At 33.6% G+C, this 11,796-nt stretch overlaps 2 protein-coding genes across 9 annotated transcripts; both read left to right on the top strand.

Moving 5' to 3' along the window:
- LOC107890743 (UPF0496 protein At3g49070) lies at positions 1–2,213 on the top strand. The gene is made up of 2 exons (XM_016815268.2): positions 1–167; positions 1,111–2,213. Exons 1-2 carry the CDS (start codon positions 116–118, stop codon positions 2,151–2,153), a joined length of 1,095 nt encoding a protein of 364 aa, XP_016670757.1. The 5' UTR covers positions 1–115; the 3' UTR covers positions 2,154–2,213.
- A 3,495-nt stretch (positions 2,214–5,708) lies between these two features.
- Positions 5,709–9,947, top strand: LOC107890744 (uncharacterized). 8 transcript variants are annotated; one of them, XR_005918253.1, is made up of 5 exons: positions 5,709–6,145; positions 7,111–8,416; positions 8,535–8,627; positions 8,834–9,122; positions 9,804–9,947. XR_005918253.1 is itself a non-coding variant. In XM_041101094.1 (4 exons), the coding sequence occupies exons 1-4, from the start codon at positions 6,002–6,004 to the stop codon at positions 8,998–9,000; spliced, it is 1,710 nt and encodes a 569-aa protein (XP_040957028.1). In that variant the 5' UTR covers positions 5,709–6,001; the 3' UTR covers positions 9,001–9,245. The 8 variants fall into 8 exon arrangements, 3 of the variants coding, with proteins under 3 accessions (XP_040957028.1, XP_016670758.1, XP_040957029.1); XR_005918252.1 differs by lacking the exon at positions 9,804–9,947 and adding an exon at positions 9,247–9,558; XM_041101094.1 differs by lacking the exon at positions 9,804–9,947 and having other exon boundaries at positions 8,834–9,245.
- Positions 9,948–11,796: the final 1,849 nt, after the last annotated feature.

Genomic DNA, 11,796 nt, shown 5'->3' on the forward strand with positions numbered 1-11,796 from the left:
CTCCCTGCATTTCTCACCACATCAATATATCCTTTCATTTACTTCTTCTATATGAAGTAAATTTGATATAATAAGATGTCTCTGAAATTTGATAAGTGTTGAGGGAGGCAAAATTATGAAGAAAAGAATTAGGGCAAGGATCACCAAGTTTCTTCTTCCATGTACTGGTACGTACACCAAACCCCCATTTCCCATTTTTGAATTTTGAGACCATTCGGGGTTCAAACATTTTTCTCTACATAACACTTTAACTCAACCAGACTTGATATTACTTTTACTGTACTTGTAAGAATGATTTAGGGTTATTAAACTTGTGTTTTTTTTTAAAACATTTTCTTTTCTGTCTATTTTACTTATAAATCCTTCTCTAACATAAATTGGAGGGAAAATGCGCTTAAAGATACAGTCAAGTTTAGCCTAACTAGTAAATCTATTTTAGTATAATGTTAAATTTAGCCCTCAATGTTTACAATTTTTGTTTATCTTACCATTATTTTTTTGTGCTAAATTTGGCCATTAATATTTTAAAAAGAGTCTAATTACTTCTTTTTTTAACGGAAATATTGGTTAAAATATTAATTTCTTAACGATGTTGATGTGGCAATGCACATATACTTCATGTTGAAATGACACTATTTTTTTTATATGCTAAGCTAATAAATGATTTTAAAATTAAAAGAATTTTTTAAAATAAAAAATCAAAATTATAAAAAAAGTTCATAAAAATTAGCATGAAGTACACAAGGATTGACATGTATCCTGTCATGCTTAAAATTTTAATATTTTAATCAGTATTTTAATTAGAAAAAACAATTTGACTCTTTTTAAAATGTAAAGAGTCAAATTTAATTTAAAAAAGAATAACAGTCAAATTAATGAAAGATGTAAGCTTTAAAAACTAAATTTGATATTATGGTTAAAATAAAAATAATATTTAAAATTTTACAATTAGATTTTAATTAAAATATATTATTATTTAATTTTAATTCAAAATGTGACTGAAATATTTAGTTTTTTAACAGAATTGCAAGTATAACCAAAGAAATTCAAAAATTATATAAATCTCCATATTAAAAATTTGTAAATAGAAAGTCATATTTTTTTCCCCAGCATCCAGTGGCAACTCTACAATTATCCCGAATAGCATTGATGTTCGTGAAGAATATGCGAATGCCTTCCGGACGGAATCATACAACGAGTTTTGGGCACGTGTTCTTTCAGTATCCCACTTGGATTTTGCCACGTGTATTAGCCCCATGGATTCAACCACTGCAGCTCGTCTTCCTTCTTATCGACTCTTCGCTGAGCATCTATTGGATCCGGACCAACCCTCCGTTACTGGGATCCTTACTTTGACCCAGAACCGACCCAAAACCCGCACTCTTTTATCCGACTATTTTTCCCAAACAGCCAATGCTTCTCTCTTATGTGACCTCCTACTAAAAGATATCGACCGTACGCGTGTCAAATACCGTTCTTTTAGGGCCGCCTTTCAAGCCCTCGAGATTGGGAATGAAATTTCGGGTATCCTCACTTGCTTATTTGAATTTTCTAATTCAACCAACCTCTTTCAACCAACTGCTCCATCTTCGAGTAAAGTTAGCATGATTCAAGCCGGTTGTTGTGAATTGCTAAAACGGCTTGAGTCTAGCCGAGACAAGGTTCGATCTAAGCTAATAATGAGCAATTTACAACACGGGTCGGGCCTATTTCTAGTGGCGTTAACGGCTTCACTCACTATAATAGTTGCATCCCATGCTCTAGCATTCCTTGTGGCTACGCCGGGTCTTGTAGCTATTTCGCTTGAGCTGGCTTCCACGAGAAGACTTGCAAGGGAGTCGGCTCAGTTGGACGCAGCTGCTAAGGGAACTTATATATTGAATAGAGACTTGGACACAATTAGTCGGCTAGTGGCTCGGCTAAATGATGAACTTGAGGACATGTGTGCAATGGTTAAGTTTTGGCTTGCGGGTGGAGAAGATCGACTACAAGCCAGTGGAGAAGTGGCGCGCCAGCTGAAGAAGAACGATGCTAACTTTACTCAACAACTTGATGAATTAGAGGAGCATTTGTATTTGTGTTTCATGACCATAAATAGGGCTAGAAACCTTGTTGTGAAAGAAATTCTGAATCCAGATCCACTTACGACCTGATATTCTGATCTCATCTGATCTTATCTTACCATTACTTAAATAAATAAATAAATTAATCCATCCATCATATTAGTTGATATCTCTTAATTGGTTTTAATTTTTACAAAAAAAAAAACATTTTAAGTTAGGAATTTTGTTAAGGAATGTTGTCAAATATATTGAAAAAGGATGAACAAATTATATATTTTTAAGGAAGCAAGTTATATATGCCGAGGGATGAAGAATAGGATGATATGGTGTGGGGTTGCTAACATTTATTTTCTGAAAGAAGAAAAAGAATGATGTTAATTGATATATATACACACACAAAATAATGTGCATATAGATATACATATGCGTAGAGGAATTTTTGTAGTATAGAATTCTTTATCATTTATGAAGTTTAAAATTGATATTGGATAAAGCCAACCGCCCCCACCTACTTTGATAGCTTCAACATGTGGTGTGCCTGTTCGGCTTTGGGCTTGTAGGACCATAACTACACTCAGCCACCGCATTCCTAAAAAATATCCAATTGGTTTCACCCGAACATTAACAAAAGTTGTGCGATTGAATTCTTCCAAGTTGACCGGAATATGTGGAATGCAAAATAAATAAATGATAGGCGTGCGGAGGGATCCATCCGCACTTCACTGCTACAACGATGGATGTGGCTCTATCGGATGCAAATTGACTTATATAAATGTGCTCTTCATTTTTCAGTGAATCACAGATACATATATTTCTCCATTCCCTTGTTCCGAGTAATCAAACCAGCAGTAACATTGGAATATTTGATTAAATAAATAGACAAGTCTTAATCAATTTAACTGAGCTAGTTTAGTTTAGACAAATGATGAGTAAAATTGTATGAACTCAGCATTACCCTAAAATATTAGGAATATAGAAGTACCAATATCCAACATAATTTTCGAATTTCAAATAGAAGAATGTAATTTAAAATATTGTATTATTACAAAGAAAATAACATTTCATGGACGAAAGCATTATGTTTTGAATGGACTAGACGAGTGGTGAATCTACGATGCATAAATTGTAACTTTCTAAACCATTACTAAAAGAGAAAGAATAAAGGTAAACCATTTTTTTTCTTGGTTGTTTTTAAAAAGTAGGCTTTCCCAAGATTGAAAGGATATAAGAATCATTTGCCTATCACATTCCAACTTTTTTCCCATCACTTTCATCTTATTTACAAAAACAAAATTATCATCTTCAAATTTTATCACTTTTTCTAACTATCAAACTACTTCCTCAACTATTGCTCATCTGTACTTTTTATTCTTAATTAATCGTTAATAATTTATCTTTCATTAATAATCTACCCTATAAACCTTTTGTTACTATTTCATAAGAGTAAACTATAAAAATAGTCATTTTTGTTTTGTTACGAAGTTGTCACTCTACTGTAAAACTCCATTACCTCCCTAACGGCAGTCTTACGTGGCAATCCAAATGGGTTTTAAATGCCAACTTAATTGTCCAATTGTTGGGATAAAAATATGTTTTTAATTAAATAAATTTAATTAGGATTGCCATGTAGGACATTTAAGATGCCATTAGGACCACCATCAGGGAAGAAACGGAGCTTAACAATAGAGTGACCACTTCATAATAAAACGATAACGTAAGGGACTAAAACGTAACATTTCAAACATAAGTGACTAAAATATAATCTGAGGCAAACAAAAGTGACTATTTTTATAATTTTCTCATTTTATAAAATAATATTTTCAATTAAAAATTAACTTTTCAAAAATAAATAGTAACACAAGATCATCTATTGAAAAAAATGGTAAATTTATTTTACCAATTTATAAGTGATTTTTATTATTTTATAAAACAATATTTTAATTAATATATACAACTAATTAAACTCGTGCATTGCAAAGGTATGTAAACTAGGACAAAAATAAAGCTAACAAAAGGAGTGTGAAAATCAAGCAATTTTTTTTATTTTCTTGATCATATTCCAAATGTCCATTTTGTGGTTTATGTTTAGAATTTATAATTCTCAACAAATAAAAAAATAAATGCATAATGACCTTATTTGACATTCTAATTTTATAGAAAAAGTCGTTTTAGACCTCCATTTGAATTTTTTTTATCTTTTTTAGCCTTTAAACTTGCGTTATTTGTCAAATTACACCAAAATGAACGGAAAAATTAACGTATGTTAAGTTTGTTGACATAACATTCATGTAACAGTTCACATGTATGTCAAGTTAGCAATTAATTAATTTTTCAAAAAACAAAAATATTTTTATATTTTTTAAAATAATTTTAATTTTTAAAAATAAATTTCATAATTTTTGAGCATTAAAAAATAAGTTAATTGCTAACATGATATACACATGGGTTGCTACGTATATACAATATCAGTAAAGTTAACAATTGTTAAATTTTCTATTTATTTTAGGGTGATTTAATAAATAACATAAATTTAAAAGTTAAAATAGACGAAAAATTAAATAAATAACTAAAATAATTTTTTTCATAAGAAGAAAGAAGTAAATGAAGGGGAAAAGGAGGAATGAAAGAACCATATTTGGAACAAGTTGTAAGCAGAGGTGCGCAGCTTTGACAAACACGAGTTTCCCTTGTCTTGTTCCGAAGTAATAAAAAATGAAATGGAAAAGGAAAATAGTGGAACTTGGTGCCTTTTGCACGTGGAATTATTTTATATGTTTAGAAATACATTGAATTGGTGGAGCACCTTTTAAGTATGCTAGTGATGTTTAAGTTATTGGTTAGAGAAATAATCTGAAAATCAAAGTGATGTTTTGGTTAATGGGATGGCCCACGGTGAATGCATTGCAGTCACGAGACTCTTGCATGCATGAGATGATGGGCTGCTCACTTCATTACAATCACGAGTTTCTCACGCCCTTCTCTCAATTCCCATTTTCCTTTCCTATTTATCTAACTTTTATATTAATCTTTATTTGTATGAGTTTGGATAAATTTAGTATTATTTTAATATGTTTGATTTTTATATTTTTTATTTAGTAATATATATATATAGGTAAAATGATAATGAATTTATATTTTAATACTATTAAATACATGTTCGAACTTTTAATTCTTTCATCTAAAGATGATATAAGAGTCATAATCATAATAATATCAATTATAATTTAAAATTAGGGATATTTTTGTAATTTTATAATTGAATTTGTGATCTGACTAAGAGTGACACCAATTCAATAAAATGCTTAAATATAAAAACTAAGTTTTATAATGAATGTAAATGACTTGTATTACAATATTAGTGAACACTTGTTTAGTCATTGGATTTGTAATTTGCAATATAAAAGTGCCATTATGATAATATTAATTATAATTTTAAAAGGTTAATTTTATAATTTTATAATTGAATTTAGTAAAATGTTTAAATATAAGTGTTGTATTAGATTATTTTATAATGATTTCATGTTTGATATTTTTAGTTAATTTCCTCCGAATTTTTTTTAAATAAAGAGAGTAATTGAAGTTTAAAGAGATTAAATTGAAAAATGATTGGATCATAGACACATTGCCCATAAAACAGAGAAAAACAATTAAAAGAAAAACTAAGCTCGTGGGTCCCAACCTTCCTCTAAGATGACGTGGCGATAACTCGGTGCAAAATGGATGAATACTGGAAGATAACGACTGGAGGGCAACTGAACTGTAAGAGCAAGGCCAATAGGGAGAGAGAGCTGATCTATGAATCTGTTTTCTTATATGAAAATATGAATTGATTTAAACAAAAATAATAAGAAAATCTCCAAATTTTAATTTCTTTTATTCCCACTCCCGTCTTCTTCAAATCGTTTTTGAGATTTGAATTTCGAGAGATTCAGAGTTACATGAAGCCGACGTTGTTAACGTTAGAAATCGAAGATGAGAAGCGTAAGCGACAGCGTCCAGACCGTCAACGCCGCTGCCACAGCCATCGTCTCCGCCGACTCCAGAGTCCAGCCTTCAACCGTTCAGGTCACATGTTTATGAATGTATATTGTTTTAAATATATGAATCTTAACCTTCACTTTTGTCACTAATAGTTTTTTAAAGTTGTTTTTGCTATTTCTAAACGCTGCCTTGTTTGTTTTGTGCTTGTTTCCTGGTACCTAAAAAATCACTGGAAAAATTCGGGATTTTGAGGTTACTGGAGGTCTCTTTGGATTGAGTTTTCTGTAGGGGAGAGTGAACAGAAAAGTGGAGTTTTGCAAATTTTGTTGGTGTTGCTCTTTGCTTGCTCTATTGATGTTGAAATGTCTGAAATTCTTTTTCGTGACTTTTTCTCATTATTGAACTTTGTTGCTTTTATTTCTTTCTTCTCTTTTTGGTTGCTGAGAAATTGAGGGAAAAGTGATTACTATGTTTTTGTCTTAGCAGGCAATTCAGTTTACTGGACTAGGCTCTGTCAAGGTCCATTTCTCTTTGTGGTTTTTCATACTAAGAAAAAAGACCCCCTTAATATTGAAAATCTGATTATATGTGCTTTTAAAGCGAAACTTGATTTTTTAGAAAGTTAGGTGTTATTTTTTTAAAGTTTTCAAGGAAATAAAAGGAAAATTTCTATTTTAGAGTCTGGTAGATGCTATTGGATCTGAAGTATACTCTTTTTTATTTTTTATTTTCCCTTTTAACCTATAGGTTTATTTCTTTCTAGACTTGAAAATTGATATTGTTGATATAGTGTGGATCACGGTATTCTCCAAATTGTCTCCCCACAGCAGCATGAGAATTGATACTTAAACATTGGGTGGTTTAAATTTACAATTCATGATTGTTGTAATACGTTCCTTGAGGGAGATGAGGCGTAGAGACTGAAGATTATATGCATCTGGCTCTTCATTTGATCCTTTGCTCCCATCTTATTTTAGCAGTTTATTGCTCCTTATATAGGTTCTTGAGGATGAAAAACTTAATTCCCCTATGTAGTACTGATTCACACACTATTGTTTAACTACAGAAGAAAAGATGGGGAAGCTGCTGGAGTTTTTACTGGTGTTTTGGATCTCACAGAAGCAGTAAGCGAATAGGTCATGCTGTTCTTGTCCCCGAAGCAGTGGTACCTGGAGTTGCAGTTGTAGCTGCTCAAAATGCAAGTAATCCAACTGGCATTCTATTGCCCTTTATTGCCCCTCCCTCGTCTCCTGCATCATTTCTCCAATCAGATCCTTCTTCTGCCACCCAGTCGCCTGCTGGATTGCTATCCCTAGCATCGCTTTCAGTTAATGCCTACTCCCCCCGTGGACCTGCATCTATTTTTGCCATTGGCCCTTATGCACATGAAACCCAGTTAGTCACGCCACCTGTATTCTCTGCCTTGGCAACTGAACCATCTACTGCTCCTTTTACACCCCCTCCCGAATCAGTTCAAGTGACCACACCTTCATCCCCTGAAGTACCATTTGCTAAATTGCTGACATCTTCATTGGAGCGTGCTCAGAGAAATAGTGGGATCAATCAGAAATTTGGGTTTTCCCATTATGAATTTCAGTCTCATCAAATATACCCTGTGTCACCTGGTGGTAATCTCATATCACCTGGGTCTGTAATCTCTAATTCTGGCACATCCTCTCCATTTCCTGATAGACGTCCCATCCTTGAGTTGCGCAAAGCGGAGGCTCCTAAAATCTTAGGCTTTGAACATTTTACTACTAGCAAATGGGGTTCAAGGCTCGGCTCTGGATCATTAACTCCAGATGGACTGGGGCAAAGTCCAACACTGGGTTCTGGATGTATGACTCCAGATGGTATGGGGTTGGATTCAGGATCATGGACACCTGATGGTTTGCCTCCTTCCTCACGAGACGGTTTTGTTTTGGAGAGTCAGATTTCTGAGGTAGCGTTGTTTTCGAATACAGAAAATGGACCTAAAAATGATGAAACTATAGTTGACCACAGGGTCTCTTTTGAGTTGAGTGGTGAAGATGTTGCACGCTATCTTGACAGCAAGTCATTTATATCAAATAGAACCATGTCAGAATGTCCGAAGGACTTGGTTGCAGGGGGCAGGATAGATAGAGATGGAATGACAAAAGATCTAGAAAGTTCTTGTAAGTTGTTTAGCAGGGAAACTTCCAATGAAACAGTTGAAAAAGCTTCAGGAGAATCTGAAGAGGAGCATTGTTATCAAAAGCATCGTTCTGTTACACTTGGGTCAATTAAAGAGTTCAATTTTGACAGTGCAAAAGGAGAAGCTTCTGATAATCCTAGCATCAGGTCCAAGTGGTGGGCCAATGAAAAAGTTGCCGGAAAGGAAGTTAAGCCTGGTAACAACTGGTCTTTCTTTCCTATGTTGCAGTCATAGGTGAGCTGATATTGAAACCATGTGAACTTAGTTTCACTTGGATGCATAAACTATGCCATTCGGTTGTTTTCTTAATTTAGATGGTGGAGTGAAGACCAGGTTTCAGAGTTCAGAGAACCTTTATTCCCAATGGCCTGAAAGATTATCCAATGAAAAGTTCCAAGGCATCAACAGTATGGCTACTGATAGAGCATTCTTTTAATACTTCCTTACCTGATGTTACAACAAAAAAAATTGAACAGTATTCACATACATGGTATTGTGTTTTATTGCTATTATTTCTTTAGAGTTGTGACAGTAAGGATACTTTTTTTCTTCATGGTAGCAATCTTCAGTTCATTTGATGATATATTTACGGTTAGTTTCTTGGTCTTTTTAGGTAACTACAATGCTTCAGCACCCTTTCAACAACATTTGGTCATACATTTCAGTTTGCTAGTTCGTTCGTTCATTCTTTCATTTTCTTTTAAGAGATTTGCTAGTTCATTCTTATTCTTTCGGATTTCTTTTTCCAGCCGCAGTCAGAAACTTGTGCTATGTTATTAACCTTGCTGAGGCGTGTATAATGGGTTGAGTTAGTCTCAAGTTGCAGCAAAAGAAGGAATTTTAACCTCTGAATCCAGAATTAACGAAATAGCTTGCACCCGAAGCAGTCCGTTATCAACAATGTAAGCACAAAACAACAAATATATATAATATTGTTCCTCGATTAAATACTCTCTTTTTTCTAAAAAGTTTGATAGGAAGATCAACTTAGTACTTGAGATGAATATATATATATATTTGATTCAGGGACGGTAGTTATCGGCTATTTTGCTCATTCAACAATCTTAATGCTGAAATCCCATAATTTCTTGGCCAATTTAACATCCCTTCCATGTCACTTGCTTGGTCTATACTACTGTTCTTGAAATATTGACCACTTTTACTCTTCACTTCTGGATGCATCGTGGCAGCTCCCTGTAATCAGATAAAAGAACAAATATATAATGAGAAAATATGTTCTAATGTTCTATATAACTCGAACTTTTCATATATATGTATTAAAAAATAATCATATTTGACAGACTTTTGAACATTAATATAGAGTATGGTTTTCCGCGACGGGCATATTCTTGTATTTTATGGAAAAAAAATGGGGGCGATGATGATATAAGTAACAGGATATGCAGTTAGAAAAGATGTTTACCTGCTGGACATTTTAAAATGCAACCCTACCATTAAGGGCAAAAACTATATGTAAAATGCATGCGTGCTTGCATTGGCGAATCTTAGATGTTTAAGTCCATATTTAACCAATAAATTATAGTCATACACCTGAATAATTACAACTAAGACTTGGGTGACAGGCGATGTCCGAGTTTCAACTTCGCCCTCCACATTGCCCTCGTGGAACTTGGAAGTTAGGTGCTCCCAAGACACATACCCGATAAAGCACTTTGATTTACATAGAGCCAGGCACTACAACTTCACCCATTTAGTGCAAAAGATTGGCTTTCAAAAGAACGACATTGCAAGTAATGGGTACAAATTCATTTAAAGCCAAGATATGATATTGACTAAATTTTGCAATTGAAATAAAAGGAAGTCATTCTAATGTTTATAATTGATTAATGGTGTGTAATCACCAGAAACTTTTACCACTGATTAAAATAATTTCCTCGCTACTGAAAGTGATTGCACACCTTTAGCTGTCTTGCGAGTTCATTAGCATGAAGAAAGTGTAGTAAGGGCATTACTCAAATGCATTACAGTCAGAGATCATCCGTTTTCCATTCTAGAGTTGTGTGCTGATGCTTCAATGTAAATACTGTAACTAAAATACCATTCAGATCACTTTTCTGCCAACATACCTATGTGGTTGGTGGCAAATAGTAGTTCTATTTTGTCCTTTGAAAGGGTGAAAGGAATCCCTATAATTCTTGCATTATTGCTGACGAAAGCACGAACACAAAATCATCCTCTTGTTGTCTGATTCCCTTGTTAGCATGCCCGAAAATAAGCTATATGAAAAACAGACAAGGAGTTGGAGATTGGTAACACAAGTAACACATCCATGCACAGAGATTACTATTACACTTATCATTCACCACTTCGGCTGGCAAATTATGATTATTATTTTTCCCGCTATTTTAGTTTGCTTACATAAGGAGATTTAGTGGAGGATCCGAGTAGCTAAAATCTGATTCAAATTTTCTCACGGATGCCATTGAACTAAGGTCCAGCTCCATTGCATCAACTTTAGCTATGGGGAATTTCCTTGACAATTGCTTCTTTGATATCTCTAGCGGCAACACTGTTTCTGACCCCCATTATTACATGAACACCACGCAGAGCTAGAACTCGTGTGTTTCAGTGTCAATACCACTGGATGCTCTTATAATCATGAATTTCAACAAGGAGAAGAAGGTGGTGAAAATAAGAGTGCCGGTTCACCATAACAAGTGAAGAGTCAGAGTTCAAGTGTTAAAAGTGGGAGAAGAAAAAACAAAGAGAGAAAAGGAGATCTTTAATTTTTCATACTTTACAGTATATATAAGGGATCATTCCTTGTCTTGTAGTGTCACGTATATATAAGGGATCATTCCTTGTCTTGTAGTGTCACGTAATTGACAGTACGGGAGTATGCATAATCATGATGTACTTGATGCTGTTACATGTTAATTATTACCATATGAAATAATATTTACTTTGTAAAATTCAAATACTAAAAAAACAACGCCCATAGCGATTGTATTTGCATCCATATGATTTTTAACTCGAGCTCCCTTGTACACCATTTACATGCATTTTTATTTTTGGTTTTAGACTTTTTGAGTTAATGGTTTGTAAGTGAGATTTGGGCTTACCATGTAGCATTTGCTTATTCTTTTGTTGTTCACGGTGCTAGGTTGATTTTTAAATTAAGAGTTTTATTTATTAATTTACAAATATAACTATAAATTTAAATAAAATATAATAAGTATATTCTCAAACCGACCCAAAATCTTATCTAAATCTAGATTTTTTAGACTCGAACTTCTGTCCAAACAGCCGAACACACAGGGTCTTGATTATAGTTTTATTATCAAAGAGAGAGAGATGGTGGATTAATATCTGCCCTTCTGTCACTGTTAATTAGGAGTTTGATGCTGTTAGCATGAGTGGATTAGGCCGAAATGATGCAAGAACGTAGAGTAGACAGAATGGACCCAACCTACTTCTAACTCACTACTTAGGGCATCACTTTGGGCATCACTCATTCTACCATCTGTTGGACTAGAGTTTAACACTTTGGGACATGGAGTGGCTTCAAATGTTAGATTGCACATGTATGCATAAATGTTAGAAACCTCAACCATA

Source organism: Gossypium hirsutum, chromosome D09, assembly GCF_007990345.1.
Source record: "Gossypium hirsutum isolate 1008001.06 chromosome D09, Gossypium_hirsutum_v2.1, whole genome shotgun sequence".
Classification (NCBI taxonomy): Eukaryota; Viridiplantae; Streptophyta; class Magnoliopsida; order Malvales; family Malvaceae; genus Gossypium; species Gossypium hirsutum.

What these genes read in the sequence shown, in the direction of transcription:
- LOC107890744 (XM_041101094.1), top strand. Translation starts at nt 6,002, where the DNA reads ATGAAGCCGACGTTGTTAACGTTAGAAATCGAAGATGAGAAGCGTAAG. An exon ending in CAGGTCACATGTTTATGAAT is followed by an intron (nt 6,146 to 7,110) that starts GTATATTGTTTT and finishes GTTTAACTACAG; the next exon opens with AAGAAAAGATGGGGAAGCTG. An exon ending in CGGAAAGGAAGTTAAGCCTG is followed by an intron (nt 8,417 to 8,534) that starts GTAACAACTGGT and finishes TTCTTAATTTAG; the next exon opens with ATGGTGGAGTGAAGACCAGG.
- LOC107890743 (XM_016815268.2), top strand. Translation starts at nt 116, where the DNA reads ATGAAGAAAAGAATTAGGGCAAGGATCACCAAGTTTCTTCTTCCATGT. An exon ending in GTTTCTTCTTCCATGTACTG is followed by an intron (nt 168 to 1,110) that starts GTACGTACACCA and finishes TTTTTTCCCCAG; the next exon opens with CATCCAGTGGCAACTCTACA.